The 16,551-nt window shown below is 51.1% G+C and overlaps 1 protein-coding gene across 9 annotated transcripts; it reads left to right on the forward strand.

Moving 5' to 3' along the window:
- The first annotated feature begins 9,473 nt into the window (after nucleotides 1-9,473).
- LOC123385830 lies at nucleotides 9,474-13,067 on the forward strand. Of its 9 annotated transcripts, none has more exons than XR_006598943.1 (5): nucleotides 9,474-9,836; nucleotides 11,654-11,764; nucleotides 11,975-12,002; nucleotides 12,450-12,522; nucleotides 12,694-13,067. XR_006598943.1 is itself a non-coding variant. In XM_045058866.1 (5 exons), the coding sequence occupies exons 1-5, from the start codon at nucleotides 11,095-11,097 to the stop codon at nucleotides 12,854-12,856; spliced, it is 660 nt and encodes a 219-aa protein (XP_044914801.1). In that variant the 5' UTR covers nucleotides 10,862-11,094; the 3' UTR covers nucleotides 12,857-13,067. The 9 variants fall into 9 exon arrangements, 6 of the variants coding, with proteins under 6 accessions (XP_044914806.1, XP_044914802.1, XP_044914803.1 ...); XR_006598941.1 differs by lacking the exon at nucleotides 9,474-9,836 and adding an exon at nucleotides 10,232-11,512; XR_006598942.1 differs by lacking the exon at nucleotides 9,474-9,836 and adding an exon at nucleotides 10,233-11,261.
- The last annotated feature ends 3,484 nt before the right edge of the window (nucleotides 13,068-16,551 follow it).

The raw sequence follows: 16,551 nt of genomic DNA on the forward strand, positions 1-16,551 counted from the left end.
TTTTGTGCCTCCCCCTTCCCGTGCCCATAGCTTGCCACAGGGAAATCTGGATCAGGCTGCAGTTGAAAGTTTCTGGAATTGGGTTTAGCCTCAAACAAAGTTTTGGTAAAATTCTTAAGAAAGCAGACATCTTAGTGTGACTTAGTAAGTGTAAAATGGATGCTTATTGCAATGGGTTGAAATGGGTTGAAAAATAGAGAAGAAATGGTCCCTAACACTTCAGTGCTGTTGTTTCAAAGACTTCATTAAAGCTCAAAGGCATCTACCAGCTTCAGCTGACTCCCCTCTCTCCTACTGGCATCAGAGGCTGATCGGATGGAGTGAGCTCAGAGGTCTGGTTCTCGGTACCAAGCAGAACACGGGGTTGGGGGCCCACGTGAGGTCAAGGCCAGAGATTGCAAATGATGGCATATCCTTCCCTCACCATACCAAAGTGGGACAAGTCCCCTGACTACCCACACAAGAGCACACGCATCACAGGGCACTTCCTCTTGCCCTCCCATAGGGCAGAGAGGGCCTGGATCTTGGGTAGCATCTAAACACATCGGATAAAGCATCAGGCCTGAGTTTGAATAATTTAATTGAAAAGTAGAAGAGATAAACGAGCTAGGGAGTTTTTGGTGGCCCCAAACTGTCTGGCCCTCATCCTACCACATTTCCCCCCCCCCCCCCCCCCCGCTTTGCTTCCATCTGGCAGCTACCAGGGGCTTGTGGGGGAATGTGATGATTGTGGGGTATGTTTCCAGCCTTTCGGGTATCTTGTGCTTACCACCAAGGGCCAGAATATTTTCTCCCTCCCCCGTTTCTTCAAACACTTCCCGCATCTGCCCTTTATTTCCATTACCTCTTCTCCTTCTCAGGGCTTTTCTCTGCTTGGAGGCCTTTGAAGCTCTGAATACGTGAGCGAGGTCTAGGGTGCTAGGGGTACTGGCCTCGGTGGGACAGGGCATTATAGATGAGAGCTCAGCTTCTGTTTTGCCCTCCCTGAACCTTGTCAGGTCTCTGAGAGAGATACCTTTACTGCTGCCTTCTGCTGACATTCTTTATCAGTTATTTATTTATTTATTTATTTATTTATTGACTCACTGCTCTTTGCCCTGGATTTTCTCCCAGGGGATGCTTCCAATTTTTCTGCTGTATTTCTTCTGTTAAAACTCTCGTGATTTTCTTTCTGCGTTTTGTTCTTTTTCTGCATCCCTGTGTATCATCCTGGATTCTGTACCTATGAGATTCTCCTTCTCTGATGGGGACATTCTAGCTTATTCATTTGTACTTTCTTTTTTCCCACAGGAATACAGGACACAGGGATGACAGAGGAGGGATTGGAAAGCAGAGGTGGAGTTAGATGCCACCTGACTATTCCTGGGGTGTGCGGCCGCAAACCAGCTTATAAACTAGAAGAGTGAGGAATAACTTCTTGCCTTCAGGAGGGGTTCTATCTCTCTTGTTCCCTTCTGGCTTTGCCTTTTCTATGATCATTCTTCTTTGCTCCAACACCATCATTTGGTGAAATGACATCTTCATGAAACCACATCTGACCTTCTCCCTACCTGGTTCTCTGCCTTCCAGCTAAGAATTCTGATGCGTCAGCTTCCTGCTTCAACTATAGATCCCACCTCCAGAAAGGCTAAGTCCTTTGAGACTTCTGTGATTCTTATGAATTTGGAGATTCTCTCCTTTGTCCGCAAGCTACTTCCCAGGGGCTCCTTAAACCCAACCCAGTCATTCATGGATTAGAGTCTTCAAGGGTGTCTTTCATTTGTCATCCAAAGAGACTGAGTCCCTGTGTTAACTTACAAATTCAACTTCACCTTTAGAGTCCTGGAAGGTTTGGAGGTTATTTTACAAGATTAAGTGCTTTTAGAGGAAAAGATACTGTTTCTCATTCATTGTTGTATCCCCAAGACTTGTTCGAGTATATGACTAATACTTGAACTTTCATGATGTGTTTTGGATGACATTAGAATATTAATGTCTGATTTCCAATGCGTTTGATGTATATCAGACATAAGTATGCAGGAGTGTAGGAAGCAGAAATAGCAAAGGAGCCAGGGGGAGAAGGTGGCAATAGGAACCCGTGAGTTTTAAACAGGATTGGATGTCAGCTTGCCAGGTAAGACACAGCTTCTCTGTGTCAGAGTACTTGAAACGGAAGGATCCTAATAGATTCCAGGCAACTTTAAGTCAGTCAGTGACTCAGAGATGGCAGGAGTCCCCAGAAGGTCTCGCCTTCCCACGCAAACATAGCCAGAACTACAGATCAAGACAAACCCCTTCTGCCCTTGGTCTAAAAAAATGTATGCATTGCATTCAAAGGCTTCATAAATGACTGTGGGAAAGAACAGAGTCCACAAATGCTCCCTTCAAAATAGACATCCTCTTGCCTTCACGGTACGAGGTGACATCCGGCACGGAGACAAGATTCCCAGAGGCCCACGGAGCGGCGGGATGATGCCCCAAGGCTCGGTGGGAGCCAAGTCTTGCCAGAAGACCCAGTCCCAAAGAGTCATCCAGGAATGGCAGAAGCCAAGGACGGGGGAAAGCAATCCCGAGCAGAGAGAAGGATGAGGTGGAAGAAGGGTCAGGGCAATGCATTCTTGCCTTCTCTTTCTGAAAGGAGCTATACCAATCTACCGCATGCAAATAGGATGCCCAAACCACGCGTGGAAAGCCATTCTTTGTCCCACCTGGAGCAGGCAGCTCACCCTACTTCCTGGCTGGATATATGTCCCTTCCAGGAGTAAAGGGAAATCAAGGCTGGCCCTAATTACTATAGTTCTTTCTCTTGGTGACAGAGCCCCAGGCCAAGTCCACTTGTTTTGCGAATGCCTATTTTGAAGGGAGAATCTGTGGTCTCAATCAGCTTAATTCTCTTCAATATCCTGTCCGAACTATGGCCTGGCTGGGAACCAAGTCAGGATGAAGGACTCGGGGGACACAGTCCAGAGGAAGGAGGCCTAGTAGGGGGATTCACAGGGACTTGAAGTACTCCATTAACTTCTCCCTGACTATATAGTCCTCCCTCTCTGACCCACACCCTGCCCTCCAACCCACACTCTGTCCACAGTGTGGGCAGGGTAAGGGCCAGGCAGCAGTTGGCCCCCAGCTCCATCATTTCGTGAAATTCCTTGTTTCAGTTTTTTCTCTCTCTGGCAAACTTACAAGGCTCATGCTTTATGGACTCCCTTTTCCTCAGAAATTTACGTAGAGGGTCAGAAGGAGGAACGGGCAAGTCGGACAGCAATTTGCTTCCGAGTGCCTGGCCATCACCACCTCTTACTGCCATCAGAGTTCTTTCCAAAGCATGATTGGTACACGTTATGTGTTCACTGTAGGAAGAACCTTGGCTTCCCCTTGCCCCCAGTACCCAGCCGGCTCTGCCTTCTCTGGCCGGGCAGCCTTGCTTGGTGCTTCCATGTCTAGCCATCACCTCCTGGGTTCTCTCTCCAGGGCTCTGCTATGTTTCTTGACTCTGAAGATCTATGTTTCCACCCTTTCTGCTGCTCTTCTTTGCTATTTCTTTTCATATTTTGTCTCATTTCACAGTGTATATTCTGTATCTCTATTGGTCTTAAGTAGACTTTAGTTAAGTACTAAAATAAGAGAGCTGTTTCTAGGGTGACAAAATTTAAGGACTACGAGGCAAGAAAAGGTCATGGACAACCCGAAGGGGACAAAACCACCTTCCTCTCCTGATGTCCTTCTTGAGTACAGAGATTTATGAGCTAGGTGGTTTGCATTTCCCCTTTCCTTCTTTCTTGGATGCCTCAATTCTCCACTGTCTGGAGAGGGGCAGGCCATAAGGGACAAGCCCCTTACCCATTCCCCTCCATTGCCTGCTTCAACTGGAAATAGCAAAGAGTTTCTGATCTAACCACTGTACCTCAATCCCATAAGCCCTGACCCTAGGAAAACCTCTCCCACTCCATGAAGTAAGAGCCTGCCTGATTGTCCCTGTACTAGTCTGAAGACAGGCCAATGACCTCCAAAAAGCATTTCCATTGAAGGAATTGCCAGGCCATGCAACCTTTCACTATGGCTGACTCAATGATTTGGGGGTCCTCTGGGTGTTAGAGCCCTCGGGACACTATTTTGCACTTAACATATGGTCGTAAGATTACACACTTGACTGTCTCCCTCCCCTACTCCGACTGTGAGCCAACTGAAGGCAGGAAGGTCTCATAGGCAGGGACTTGGCTCTGTTTCTCCTGTGCAGCAGATATATTGACGGGGTCTATAGAATATTCTAGAAGAACATGTCTCGACATTAGCTGTGTTCAAGGGCCACAGATGAAGAAAAAGCCCGTTGGAATCAGTGCCCAAAGCAGTTCCAAGACCTCTGGTCGGAATACCTTGCTTATTTAACTACACTGTAGTTTTTGGTCACTTCCTGAACACTCTACAGCTTCCGTCTAGGAAAGGGCGCCAGCAACACTTTGAAGGCTTTGTTGGCTCTTGGCCTCTCAGGGCTGCCTGGGTTTCAAGCGGGGGTAAAATAAAGTTCCTGGGCTGAGCTCTCACAGGACTCTTGTGTAACAACCAGACGCTTGCCAGTCCCTGACCTTGTACTTTCCCATTTTGTGGTAAGCTAATAAATGTCTCCGGGGAAGACATGTATCCAAGTAGTAGGATTTTTTTCTGCTTCTGAGAAGGGGAGCGCATCACACTGTTTGTGCAGGAAATACTGAGATAGGAGTCTGTGGAAGGGAGAACGAAAACCCTTTGGACAGAACAGTCCATCAGGACAAAGGACATCGGGGCAGCCTGGGCCACAGATGTCGGCAGGGCCCGGAGGGGCCCGTAGGCATGTCCAAGCTGGATATGAGCTTTGCTAAAGGCCATGCAGAGCCTGGGCTCAGGGCTGTGGGTTTCTGGCCGCCAAGGGGCAGCATCTGAGAGCCACAGCAAGGGCTGGGCTTCCTAATGCCAAAGGGCACCTCTCAGGTACTCTGCCTGCCGCCTCCCTCGGCACACATCCCTGGACCCCTGCAGGTGGGTGCAAGAGGGCCAGCTCATCCACAGACTGATGCATAGCTTGACTCAGAAAGGGAACTGGTAGTCTCCTCCCCAGCCAGCCCCGCGTTGCTTTCCTTCTCTCCTCTTCAACCCTTCTTACTGAGGGGCCCTCTACCACCAGGAGGTAGCAGGGCAACTGGTAGTGAGGAGATAAATCCCTGCCTGGAAGGCAAGTGCCTTATACATTTCTGAATCATTTAGAATCTTGCCAATTCCGTCCTGGGAACGTTTCCCCCAGCGTTTTTCTCTGCGTCTCTGAAAACTTCTGATTTCTCATTGCACATCTTTTTGAACCATAAAATCCAAAAGAATTTTGATTATTCTCCTGGAGAGTTGGTGGCCTGGGGGCAGGACATGGCCAGCTGCTGCCTATCTGCGTGTCTGTCCCTGCCCCTCCTCCCTCTGCGACCGGGGCGCTCTGGCAGTTGGGGGACCATGGTCACACCTGCACGCTCTTGACCCTTGACTCTGATCAGATCTGTCACCCTGTCTTTGTTCCTTCTGTCTCCTCTCTCTGTACGTCTCTGGATGTACAGAGATGTTGCTCTTTGTCTCTGTCTGCAGATGTAATCACAGAATTTCTCTATCTCTCCGATGTCCTGTGTCCTCTGGGTATTTGAGTTGGATCCGGTCCCCTTCCTTATGCCCTCCTTCTCAGTCATGACCAGAAGAAGTCACTGGAAGCCAGTGAAGTCAGAGACCGCAATAAGGGCAGGGACACTTCACTCCTGTCCATTCCCCAAGCTGGAGTGGGGACATCTTTCTTCTTTCCTCTCAGTGCCCTATTTCTTTTTCTTTCTTTCTTTCTTTTTTTTAAATTATGTTCAAATATACATAGGTTTTTCCATTAAACCATTTCCCGGGCCCTGTTTCTGATTTTGAGGAATCACCATCTTGGTGATACTCTAACATAACCCCACCTCTTCCTGACCCACTCTACGAGCCCCCCAGACCTCCTCATTGACCATGATCTGTGTTGTCACCATCTTCTTGGGACCAGCCCCTGGTCCTCTGCCCTTCAACTGGGGCTGCCAAGAAGGAAACTTCCAGGCACAATCTCAGCCCTTGTGAGCACCCTTGAGTCTGGATCTTGGGGCTCCCTGCTCTCCCTTCCCCAGTCCTGTGCTGGCTTCAGGGAGCATCTGACCCTCAGAACCCCTCACAAGCCTGGAGTCTCTAGTATTTTAAAGGTTTCCCACATTGGACATGCAGCCTCCAACAAGATTGTTTCCTGTTCCTTAAAATGTTAGTAGAACATAAAGGGAGCTTATGGGAATTTGGACGCCCAAACAGCAGCTCCTTCAAGACTATGAGATCTCGACGAGCAGAGCCTAAGCTTACTGCTTGCCACTCCCAAAGTGAAAGTGGTTTTCCGGTGACCTTTTAACTATCTTCATCATCTAAAGTGATTTAAGTTCTCTGTGAGGTGTGCCCTAGAAGAAAGACTATGGCAAATTGACATCTGAGGACTAACAAAGGCTGTGGTGAGCACTTGTGGCCATCACCCTTTCCCCCCGATAGCTAGGACCGTGGTCTTCCCTGGGAGGTGGTGAGCCACTTGAGAACAGGGACTGTGTGTCCCACTCACTGCTGAATCCGTGACACCAAGTTCAATAGAAATAGAAACAGTGGAGACCCCAACATGGCAGATATCCATCCGCTCAAATAGTCAAAGCAGCTGATCCAGAGAAAATCACCTTGGGAACCTTGTTGAAGAGAAATCTTAAACGCAAGCCCCGATCCCAGCTGCTGCTCGCTTCTTGAACTGAATGGTAATTTCACCATTTCCCAAGCCTCCAACCCTTCTCAGGCACCATGCCACAGGGAAGCTTGAGCCTTCTCCTAGCTCTGGTCTCTACCGAGAGCCTTGGGAGTCAGAAATCTCTGTGGGATGAGGATCTGGGGAACTCAGTGCCACTTGAAGGGTCTTCTGAGCCTACAACAGGTCTCCTCCTAGGGCGAGTGGACTGGAAAGCAGACAGGGTTGGGCTAGGGCAAGGATGCTGGGCAGGGGCTCCTGGGGCTCCTGGGAACCAGTGTCGAGCGCACACATCACAAGTGCTTATTCCATATAGTTCCTGGGCACACAATCTCCAACGTCTCCCCCAAGGAGGTGTAGCTTCTCTTTCCCAACCGTTTGCCCCAGGCTGTGCCAACCTCCATTTGAGCCCCCTCAGGTTTTAGATTCTCATGGCAGCCTGCGTTTAAGGGGAGGCGAGAGGGAAACTTCCAGAAGGGTGGAGGGATCGAAGATCCTGCTTCTGTGGAAATCACCGTATGTCCCCCTTTGCTCAGCCCCAAACCTGCCTCTCTAACTGGACTATCCAGTTGTGTACCCCTCAGTGGGAAACAGGCTATCGCTAAGGTGTGATATTTCTGGGTTTAAACGAAGAGCCATTGGGCTGCCGGAGTTGGGTCTGAGAAGATCTGGCCACCATGCCTCAGGCTGGGAGGCTGGGGGCCTCTGACTATGGGATGTGGGAAGCTCAGATATTCCCACGAAGGGCACCTGGACAAGGTTGGGAGGGAGGGAGGCTCTCAGGAGAGACACTGGTGCTTTCCTCGGGGCAGCCCGGACCCGGGGTCCCAGCAGGTCCCAGGGGTCCTGCCGACAGGCTGGAGATGAGCGTTTCCCCAAGGAATGCCTGCACAATGCCACCTTTGGCTTATAGACTGCTGGCTCCAGCCTCCTCTGCGTTTCTTCATTGGTGTTTACTTCAAGAGAGGCTGGTCCTGGGTTAGGAGCAGAGGGGGTAGACCACATGTCTGCACACACGGCATGGAACGTGTTACGTTTCTACTCCCAGTAGGAAAGTTTCTCTTGCCAACTCAGCGTCTGGTCCACTCAGCTCCCCCAGCCTCCTCCGAGCCTCTGCCTCTCCCTTGAAGTCTGTCCTCCACGACGGCTGTCTTCCCCAGGCAAGGCCCAGCCAGTTGGTTCCTTGGGCACTTCTCGCCTTGCCCTGATTTCCCTCTGACGCTGGTTCCCCTAAGTCCAACACGCTTTTTGCCCTCTCTGATCCCCTCTTTTGTATGTCATGATATTTCAAGCACCTTACTCTTCTCTCCGATGCCTCTCCTGGCTGTGCTCTCCCTCCCTCCATCTCTTTCTGCAGATTCTAGCTGCTTTTTCCTGCCCACGTCTATCCAAAGTCCCAAGTTCTCCAGGGTTTGAGACTTGTCAAATAGCCCTCTGTTGGGACCTTTTTCCCAGGAGGGATAGATAAGGGCAGGAGTGGTGGGGAGGGAGTGGGGTCACCTGACTCTGGTCTTCCCTCTCAAACTCCCAGCTGGGGAAGGGACAACCTCCTTTCCTACCAGGCCTTGTTTCCGATTGCAAGGACGTGCCACCTTGGTGGTACGTCAATGTCACCGCCCCTTTCCCTGGTCCCTTCCCTGAGTCTCCAAGACTCCCCATTGGCCATCACCTGGGCCGTCACCACCTTCCTGGGACCAACCCCTGGCTTCTGCCTTTTGACACCATTTGGGGCATGTTCAATGGCTCCCTTGGAGTGGTTTCCTTTCCCCCAACCTCGGTGCTGCTCGAGATCAGGACCCCGATAACATGCGTGAACCTGTGGGAGGTTTTTCGTATTTGTTTCTTTTCTTTTTTTTAGACTCAAGTCCTGATTGAGCAAAGCGCATGCCAGCTTCCAACTTCCTGGCGGGTCGCAGTGAACACTCAATATTTCCTGATTGATAGGATTCCCCCAGAGCAACTGCCAAGCGCTAATTTTCTCTGGCTGCCGTGTATGCGTGTAGGCCACAACGACAGGGAATGCACGCCTGAGCCATCAAGTCCGGACCTTGGGCTTCTGTTTCCCTTCTCAGCACATCCGTGTGCCCTCTCTCACTACGGACGACGGTGCTCGACTGCAGGAACTCGGTCTCATTCATCTTTGTATCCCCACTGCCTAGTAGAGCTCAACAAATATTTGATAAAACAATGACCTTATGCATGGGTAAAACCCTGGACCAATGCCAGAAGCTACCAGCCACAGCAAGATCAAAAGGGGAGGGAGAGACACCCCTGGCCAGGACTCCGTCCCCTGCCAGGATGTCTGGCAGACGGGCTGCTGGGAGTTGCTTTACTGGGAAAGTCTTCTGAAGGGACTTTCCCACACAATCCCCGGTCCCGGTCTGTTGGGTGAAGACGTGCGAGTGTGCTCCAAGAGCAACGGAGCAACGCCAGGATTCAAAGACCCTGTGCCCTCGCCCGGAGAGAAATCTGCTTCCGAATCGTCCTGCGTGGCTGCCACTGGCTGACCTATGTGGGGAGCCACGTGTCGGCCTTCAGACCACGACCCTTCTCCAGCCTTCTGATTCCAGTTTCCATTCCTGTTCACCGCCTGTCTCCACCCGGGGCACGGGGCCTTGGGGCCAGCAGAGCTGGGGGGGACAGGAGCACCACGTGAGGGGCCCAGAAAGAGCTGTTACACCACCAGGGTGGAGGGAGGAAAACGTGGTGGTTGCTCTCTCTTGCGGGGGGTTTCCTGGAGCGGCCCGGTAGGGGTTTTTGAGGGAGGGGGCCGTGCCTTGACGCCCCTCTCTCTCTCGCCTGTCCCTGACATGGCCCGGACCCACAATTCTCCTGGCAGCCTTCCTGGAGGAGGCAGCTCGACCTCCTCCTCAGGCTAGGAGTCATTTGCTGGTCTCTCTCAGACCTGGCTTCCCCTTGCCCTCCCTGGACGGGTCACCCCGGCTGGGGTTCGAGAGGTTCGGAAGGCCTGCAGGCCCGCCCCCTCCCCCCAGGGCTCCGTCCTGGATGCTTCACTGTCCACCATTAGAGGGGTGTTTCCTCGTCACTGAACCGATTACTGGTAAGCTGTAATTTCTTTCTGGGAAGGATTCTCACTTCGCATCCTTCTACCCCACCTTACCCTGTTTCCCTTCCTTTCTCTTGTTTCCGGGGCTGGGCTTCTGAGAGGGAGGGTAGGGAAGAGCGGACACAGGGACAGAGACGAGAGAAGGATACTTCTGGGCTTTCCATCCTCCCCTGTCCTGCCCCAGCTGGCCCCTGTGCCTCTCTCTCAGCCATGACCTAGGAAGGAAGAAGCCACCTGGAAGCTTCCAGGGCCGTGCTTCCAGCCCCGGCCAGCGTGCGGCTTCTGCCCTTCAGCCCTCCCTACTCCCCCCTACCCCGTGCTGCCCCGCCCCAACCCTTGGCCTCTCCCAGGCCCCACCTTTCTCCCTCCCTTTTCCTCCCTCACCCACCCTTTCTCCACTTCCCCTCACCTCCCCTCCCTCTTAGGGTCCCTGGCCCGTCTCGCCATGGGTTCCCGTTTTAGCTCTGACTTTCTGTGCCTCCATCCACCCTGGACGCTTCGCCTTCGAGACTTTTCCCCTCCTCCGGGGCTATTCATCTCTCGACGGCTCTCTTTCACAAGGGCTGGGGCTCAGGCGGGTCGGGGGTGGTGGGGTCAGTGGAGGGTGGGGAGAAGGACTTGGTCGACACAGCCCAGATGGCCTTAATGCCCCAGGCCTGCTTCCTTTAAGCTTCTTTAGGTCCAAGGCCCGAGCTCAGTGTCCAGCTGCGGGGCATGTCAGTGGGCCAGGGGCACCTGGCAAACCCAGCAAACCCTGTACAGCGTTTCTATTTAGCCGTATATACACGTGTATAGGTGCAGTGTTTTTAAGGACCTAATAATTGAGAAGGTGGGTTTTTGCTAGTTCCCCAGCTACCCAGGGGCCTCTCTGAACCCTGGTCTCCCCCTTAAGAAATGTGGGAACCGTGAGGTCCCTCCCTTCAGGTCAAAGAGCCTCTGCTCCCCTCAGGAGGGCAAGGACAGTGAGTGAGACGGTTGAGGGGACCAGGGGCTTCTCGGGCTTCCGGCCCCTCCCCCACCCTCCAGTGGCAGTTGGCTGTGGTTGGGGTTTCCAGGGCGGCCGTGCAAAGCTCTGAATGTGCTTTGGCAGTTGGCCTGCGGAACATCCCCGTCTCCCGTGCAGTTCCTGGGTGCAGAACTCTCCGGAAGCAGGGGCTTCTAAACGGCTCAACCCAGACCTCCCGCTCAGGCCGGGCTGCTCTGCCCCCAGCGGTCGGAGGCCAGGCAGCCGCGTCTGAAACTCACTGACTTGATGGCTCCCGGTGGCAGCCGGGGGGCATCATGGAAAGGGGGGCATGAGGAGTTGCCTTGGCCGGGATATCAGGGGGCTGGGAAGGCTCCCGCCTTTGCCAAGAAACTCTCCTCTCCTCCCAGGGGCTTCCTCCCCTCTCTCAAATACACGCCGGCCCACCACGAAAGGTTCCTTCCCTGGGTGAAGGGCAGGCCTCTCTCGAACTACCATTTCCTTGTAGCGAAGACGCATGTCACGCTGCTAGCTGTTTGTCCTTTACTGCGAGTTGTCAGGACCTCCTCGGGGGTAAAGCCGGACGGGGGCGGTGAAGGCCAAAGGCCACGCCCCCGGTGCACTGAGCAGGCCGGAAGGGCGGGAGGAAGCATCTGAAACACAGCCCGCATTTGCTAAATGGGCTTGGAGGGACCCCAGCCCCCAGGTGCCGTCTCCCCAGGCTGGCAAATAGCCTTTTCAGATGGTGGGAGTCCCGGTGCCAGAGGAAGGCCCGCAGGACTCGGGATCCAGGCAGGTTCCTGATCCTGGAGGGATCTCCTGATGGCCCCTGTTCTCTCCCCCACAGACCCTCCAAGAAACAGTTACCAGAAGCCATGACGTGTCCCTGCCGCCGGAGGCTTCCAGGGAGGGCCGAAGAGGCCTCCCGGGGCCCAGCGTTAGGTGCGGACGAAGGAAGGTAGGTGGCGGAGCTGGGGCTGCACCCCCACATCCGACCCTGAGCTTCTTTCCTCTCTTTCCTCTTCATTTCCTGAATGTGGAAGGCTTCTGTGTGGGGCGGTGGGCGGGACAGAGGCCATCACTGGTTAGGAAGTCCAGAGCGGGGCCTGGACAGAGTGGGGACAGAGGAACGGATTCACTCATTCCTCCCTTTCCCTGCTGCTTTTAGGACCTGAAAACCAGGAGGGACTTTTTGGGTGAGGCCACAGGGTGTGGTAGGCTGCTCCCTGCTTGACCTTCTCCATCTCTCCAGCCTCTGCCTTCTGGAAGCTTGCCCTGCCCCGCCCCCCCCCTTGTCCTCGGTGGTCTCCTTAACTTCTGTTTCTGTTTTTGCCTCTGGATACCACTGCCCCTGTTCCTTCGACCCTTTTGGTGGAAGCCAATCTCTCCACGGCTTTTCAATCAGTATGGGTCACAGGTGTGGGAAGATAACGGTGTATGTTGTCCCCAGGACAGCAGGGTGGGCCTTGGCCAAGCATCTCTTGTACCCAAATGTGCCCTTCCCGTAATCTTTTCCATGTGTGATGTGAAATCACCAGGTTTAGAAAGTACTGCCCCACCAACGTATGTTTTCCCCCTCCAACATCCAGGCGTCTTTGCGTACTTTTTCGATTCTTATCACCCTCTCTTTCTTTTGTCCACAGAGAAAGTTTGGACCCCAGCTCAAAGAAGGAGGCAAAAAAACTCAAAGGGGAGGCACCATCCAATACCCCACAGGTGCAGAGCCCACTGACTCTGAAGGCAAACACCTTGCTTCACCCCTGCTACTGTCCCTGAGTGTCAGGAATCTCCGACCTGACACCAAAGCTTCCCCCATTGGTCACCACCACAAGGGAGGCTAACGGTATGGCCCACCAGTGCCCATTTCCTTTCCCCTTTGTCACCCAGGCCTCAGTTGGAAATGACAAGAAGCTTCCAGGTCAGACGCCATCCCCTGGTCCCCTGGAGGAGGTTTCAGTCCTGCCGAAGTCACACAGCCTCTTCACCCACTTTTGAGCTAGTCCCAAGAAGAGCCCCTCCCTCACCAGACTCTTGGTGTGTGATGCCATGACGCGTGCTCATGGCCGACCCCGTTCCATATTGACCTGCTTTTCAATCCCAGGCTAAGGCTGCATTCTCGTTGTCTCGATACCTCTTCCTCGTGTGCTCCTAGAGGGCAAGACACTGTTTCTCATGCATTTCTGGATCCCTGGAGATTAGTTTAGCGCTTGGTATGCGTGCCCAGCACATCCTGTTTTTGAATAAAATTATTTCAAAATGGCGTCTACAAGTGTTAAATGTCTTCTCTGAAATTAGAGGTGAGAGAGGCAGAAGAGAGCTTGAGCTTGAGATAATCTGATGTGCTCAGGAGAAAGATGGACGGGGCGAGGAGAGAGTAGGACAGACGTGGTGCATTTAGGTCAGGGTTGAGGGACCCAGTTTGCCTACTGGTGTGGCGTTGTTGAAACTCAGCGACACGGGGCGCCTGGGTGGCTCAGTCGGTTAAGTGTCCGACTTCAGCTCAGGTCACGATCTCGCGGTCCGTGAGTTCGAGCCCCGCGTTGGGCTCTGGGCTGATGGCTCAGGGCCTGGAGCCTGCTTCCGATTCTGTGTCTCCCTCCCTCTCTGTCCCTCCCCCATTCATGCTCTGTCTCTGTCTCAAAAATAAATAAAACGTTAAAAGAAAAAAGAAACTCAGCGACATACGAGGCTGATCTTGAAGGCACTTCATAGATTTCAGATTCAGGGTCTATTGTATAGATCCTGAAGCAATGGGCTTACTGGTGTAGCAGTTTTTGCTAAATCACTGGAAGAAGGTACATCCCATCAGACTCTGATCAAACAGGAATTTTTGGCTGCCGAGGTAAGGCTCTAGGAATTGCCGCAGAAACACAACTGGGATTTAAAGTATTTATCAACCCGCTTTCTCTATGCATGCTCCTGCTATACTACTCCATTTGGTGAAGAGATCATAACTAGGCTGGGTTTCTAGTTATGGCTTTAAAAGCTAGAATCTCGGGACACTTAGGTGACTCGGTTAAGTGTCTGACTTTGGCTCAGGTCACGAGCTCTCAGTCTGTGAGTTCGAGCCCCACGCCAGGCCCTGTGCTGACAGTTTGAGCCTGGAGCCTGCTTCGGATTCTTTGTCTCCTTCTCTCTCTGCCCCTTTCCTGCTTATGCTCTGTCTCTCTGCCTATATGTCTCTCTCTCTCTCTCTCTCTCAAAAAGTAAATAAACAATTTTTTTTAATTGGGGTGTTCTGGGTGGCTCTGTCAGTTAAGTTTCCAACCTCAACTCAGGTCATCATCTCACAGGTACATGAGTTCGAGCCCTGTGTTGGGTTCTGTGCTGACGGCTCAGAGCCTGGAGCCTGCTTTGGATTCTGTCTCTCTCTTCTCTCTCTCTCTCTCTCTCTCTGTGCCCTTCTCCTGTTCATGTTCTGTCTCTCTGTCTCTGTCTCTCTCAGAAAGTAAATAAACATTAAACATTTTTAAAATATTGGGGCACCTGGGTGGCTCGGTTGGTTAAGTGTCCGACCGGCTCAGGTCATGATCTCACAAGTTCGTGAGTTCAAGCCCTGTCTCGGGCTCTGTGCTGACTGCTCAGAACCTGGAACCTGCTTTAGATTCTGTGTCTCCCTCTCTCTCTCTGCCGCTCCCCCACTCATGCTTTGTCTGTCTCAAGAATGAATAAAACATTAAAAAAATTTTTTTAATAAATAAAAAAATAAAAGCTAGAATCTTAAACTGTGTCTGGGCCTCCCCAAGGTGGAAGTTTGCAGGTCAGGTGAGATTAAAATGTGGGGGAAATTGTGTCTGCAGTGAACGTTCCTGTGTGTGCATGTGCACGTGGACGTGTATGGTTTTCGTTGGCATGTGCCTGTGTGTTGGGTTCAATGTTCTCTAGACGACTAGAGCCACAATGTTCTTTGCATCCATTGCCTCCACTACCGGACCTTGCCCAGGGGGTTCCTGTGATGTTGTGACTCAACAGAGTAGGGTGTTGGCAAAGAGGCGAATAGCATGTCTAAGCAGAGAGGGAAAGTGCACAGTGATGGATGGGTGGTGACCTACCTGTAGGTCCACGAGGCCTGTGGACTCACCTTTTCTGTAGCTCCCCAGTCGTGTCCCTCTTCTCTGTCCTCACTGCCTGTGCTGGAATTCAGACCATCATCTGTCCTCTGAACCTATTAAACCTACCCTACTACCACCATTGTCCATACTGTCCCCAGAATGATCTTTCTAGAACTTAAATATGATTGAGTTACTCATGAGCCACAACCCCCACCCACCCACCCCCCACCCCGCTCTTTGGCCTGCAAGTCCCCGCTTGCTCTCTGCCCATCGCCCCATCCTTCCTCCTCGATCCCAACCATGTAGGATCCTCAAGCACACCTTGTGTTTTTCTGCCTCGACGCGCACTCTGCCCTTCCTCCTCCTCTACCTGGTGAGCTTTCAGTCAGCTTCCAGGTCTACTTGTAGCCTCCCCGTTCCCGTGTTAGGTTTCTGTTTCAACTTGGCTAAGATACAGTAGCCACTTACTCAATTAAACACTAATCTAGGCACTTCTCTGATGTCATTTTGGAGATGTGGTCAACAGGTGCCATCAGTTGGCTTTAAATAAAGGTTATCTTTGAGGATCTGGAGGTACCTTGCCCAATCAGTTGAGCGGCCTTAGGAGGAAGACTGAGGTCTTCTGGAAGAAGAAGAAATTCTGCCTCAAGTCTGCAGCATCTACTCCTGCTTGAGAGTTTCCAGCCTGAAGACATGCTCGAAAATTTAGGATCTGCCCAGCTAGAATCCACAATCACATAAGCCGATTCCCTGAAATAATTTTTCATCTCTATCTTTATGTGTGTATGTATGTATCTGATATCTATCTATCTATCTATCATCTATCTGACGTCTATCTATCTATATCTATCTGATATCTGATATCTATCTATCATCTGACATCTATCTATCTATCTATCTGATATCTATCTGATATCCATCTATCTGATATCTGACATCTATCTATGTATCTATCTGACATCTATCTATCTATCTATCTATCTATCTAATATCTATCTGTCTGACATCTATCTATCCATCTATCTAATATCTAACTATTCATCTATCTATCATCTCTTATCTATCTATCTATCTATCTATCCATCTATCACCTATCTATCACCTATCTATATCTATCTATCTATCTATCTATCTATCTATCTATCTATCTATCTTATTATCTATCTATCATCTATCTTCTATTTATCACTTATCTCTATCTCTATCTATCTATCTATCTATCTATCTATCTACCTATCATCTATCTGTCATTTACCTACCTAAATACTTATCTAATATACTACTGGTTCTATTCCCGTAGAGAAGCCTAACTGATTGACTGTCATTTGCAATGTTGAGAAAAACATCAGTTGGATTCACTGGAGATACACACACACACACACACTCACACAGATATATATATCATATATACATATATATATATATATATATATGATATATATATAAGACTTAAGAGGCTTTTTTATTTTTAACGATTTTATTTTAATTATTTTTTCCACTGACTACAAGAGATCCTGCCTTATCTGTCTTAGCATCCCTTAAAGGTGTCCGCTAGATCGTACTCTCTAGATCGGTGTTTGCCGACATGGCAGAGCTAGGGTGGATTTAGTGGCTCTTAATCCATAAAGTCAGGGGTGCCAGAAGTCTCATGCTGTTTTCTTTCCATCTGCCTCCCAGCGCCTTTGCTGTTAGA

Source organism: Felis catus, chromosome B3 (genome assembly GCF_018350175.1).
Source record: "Felis catus isolate Fca126 chromosome B3, F.catus_Fca126_mat1.0, whole genome shotgun sequence".
NCBI classification, from domain to species: Eukaryota; Metazoa; Chordata; class Mammalia; order Carnivora; family Felidae; genus Felis; species Felis catus.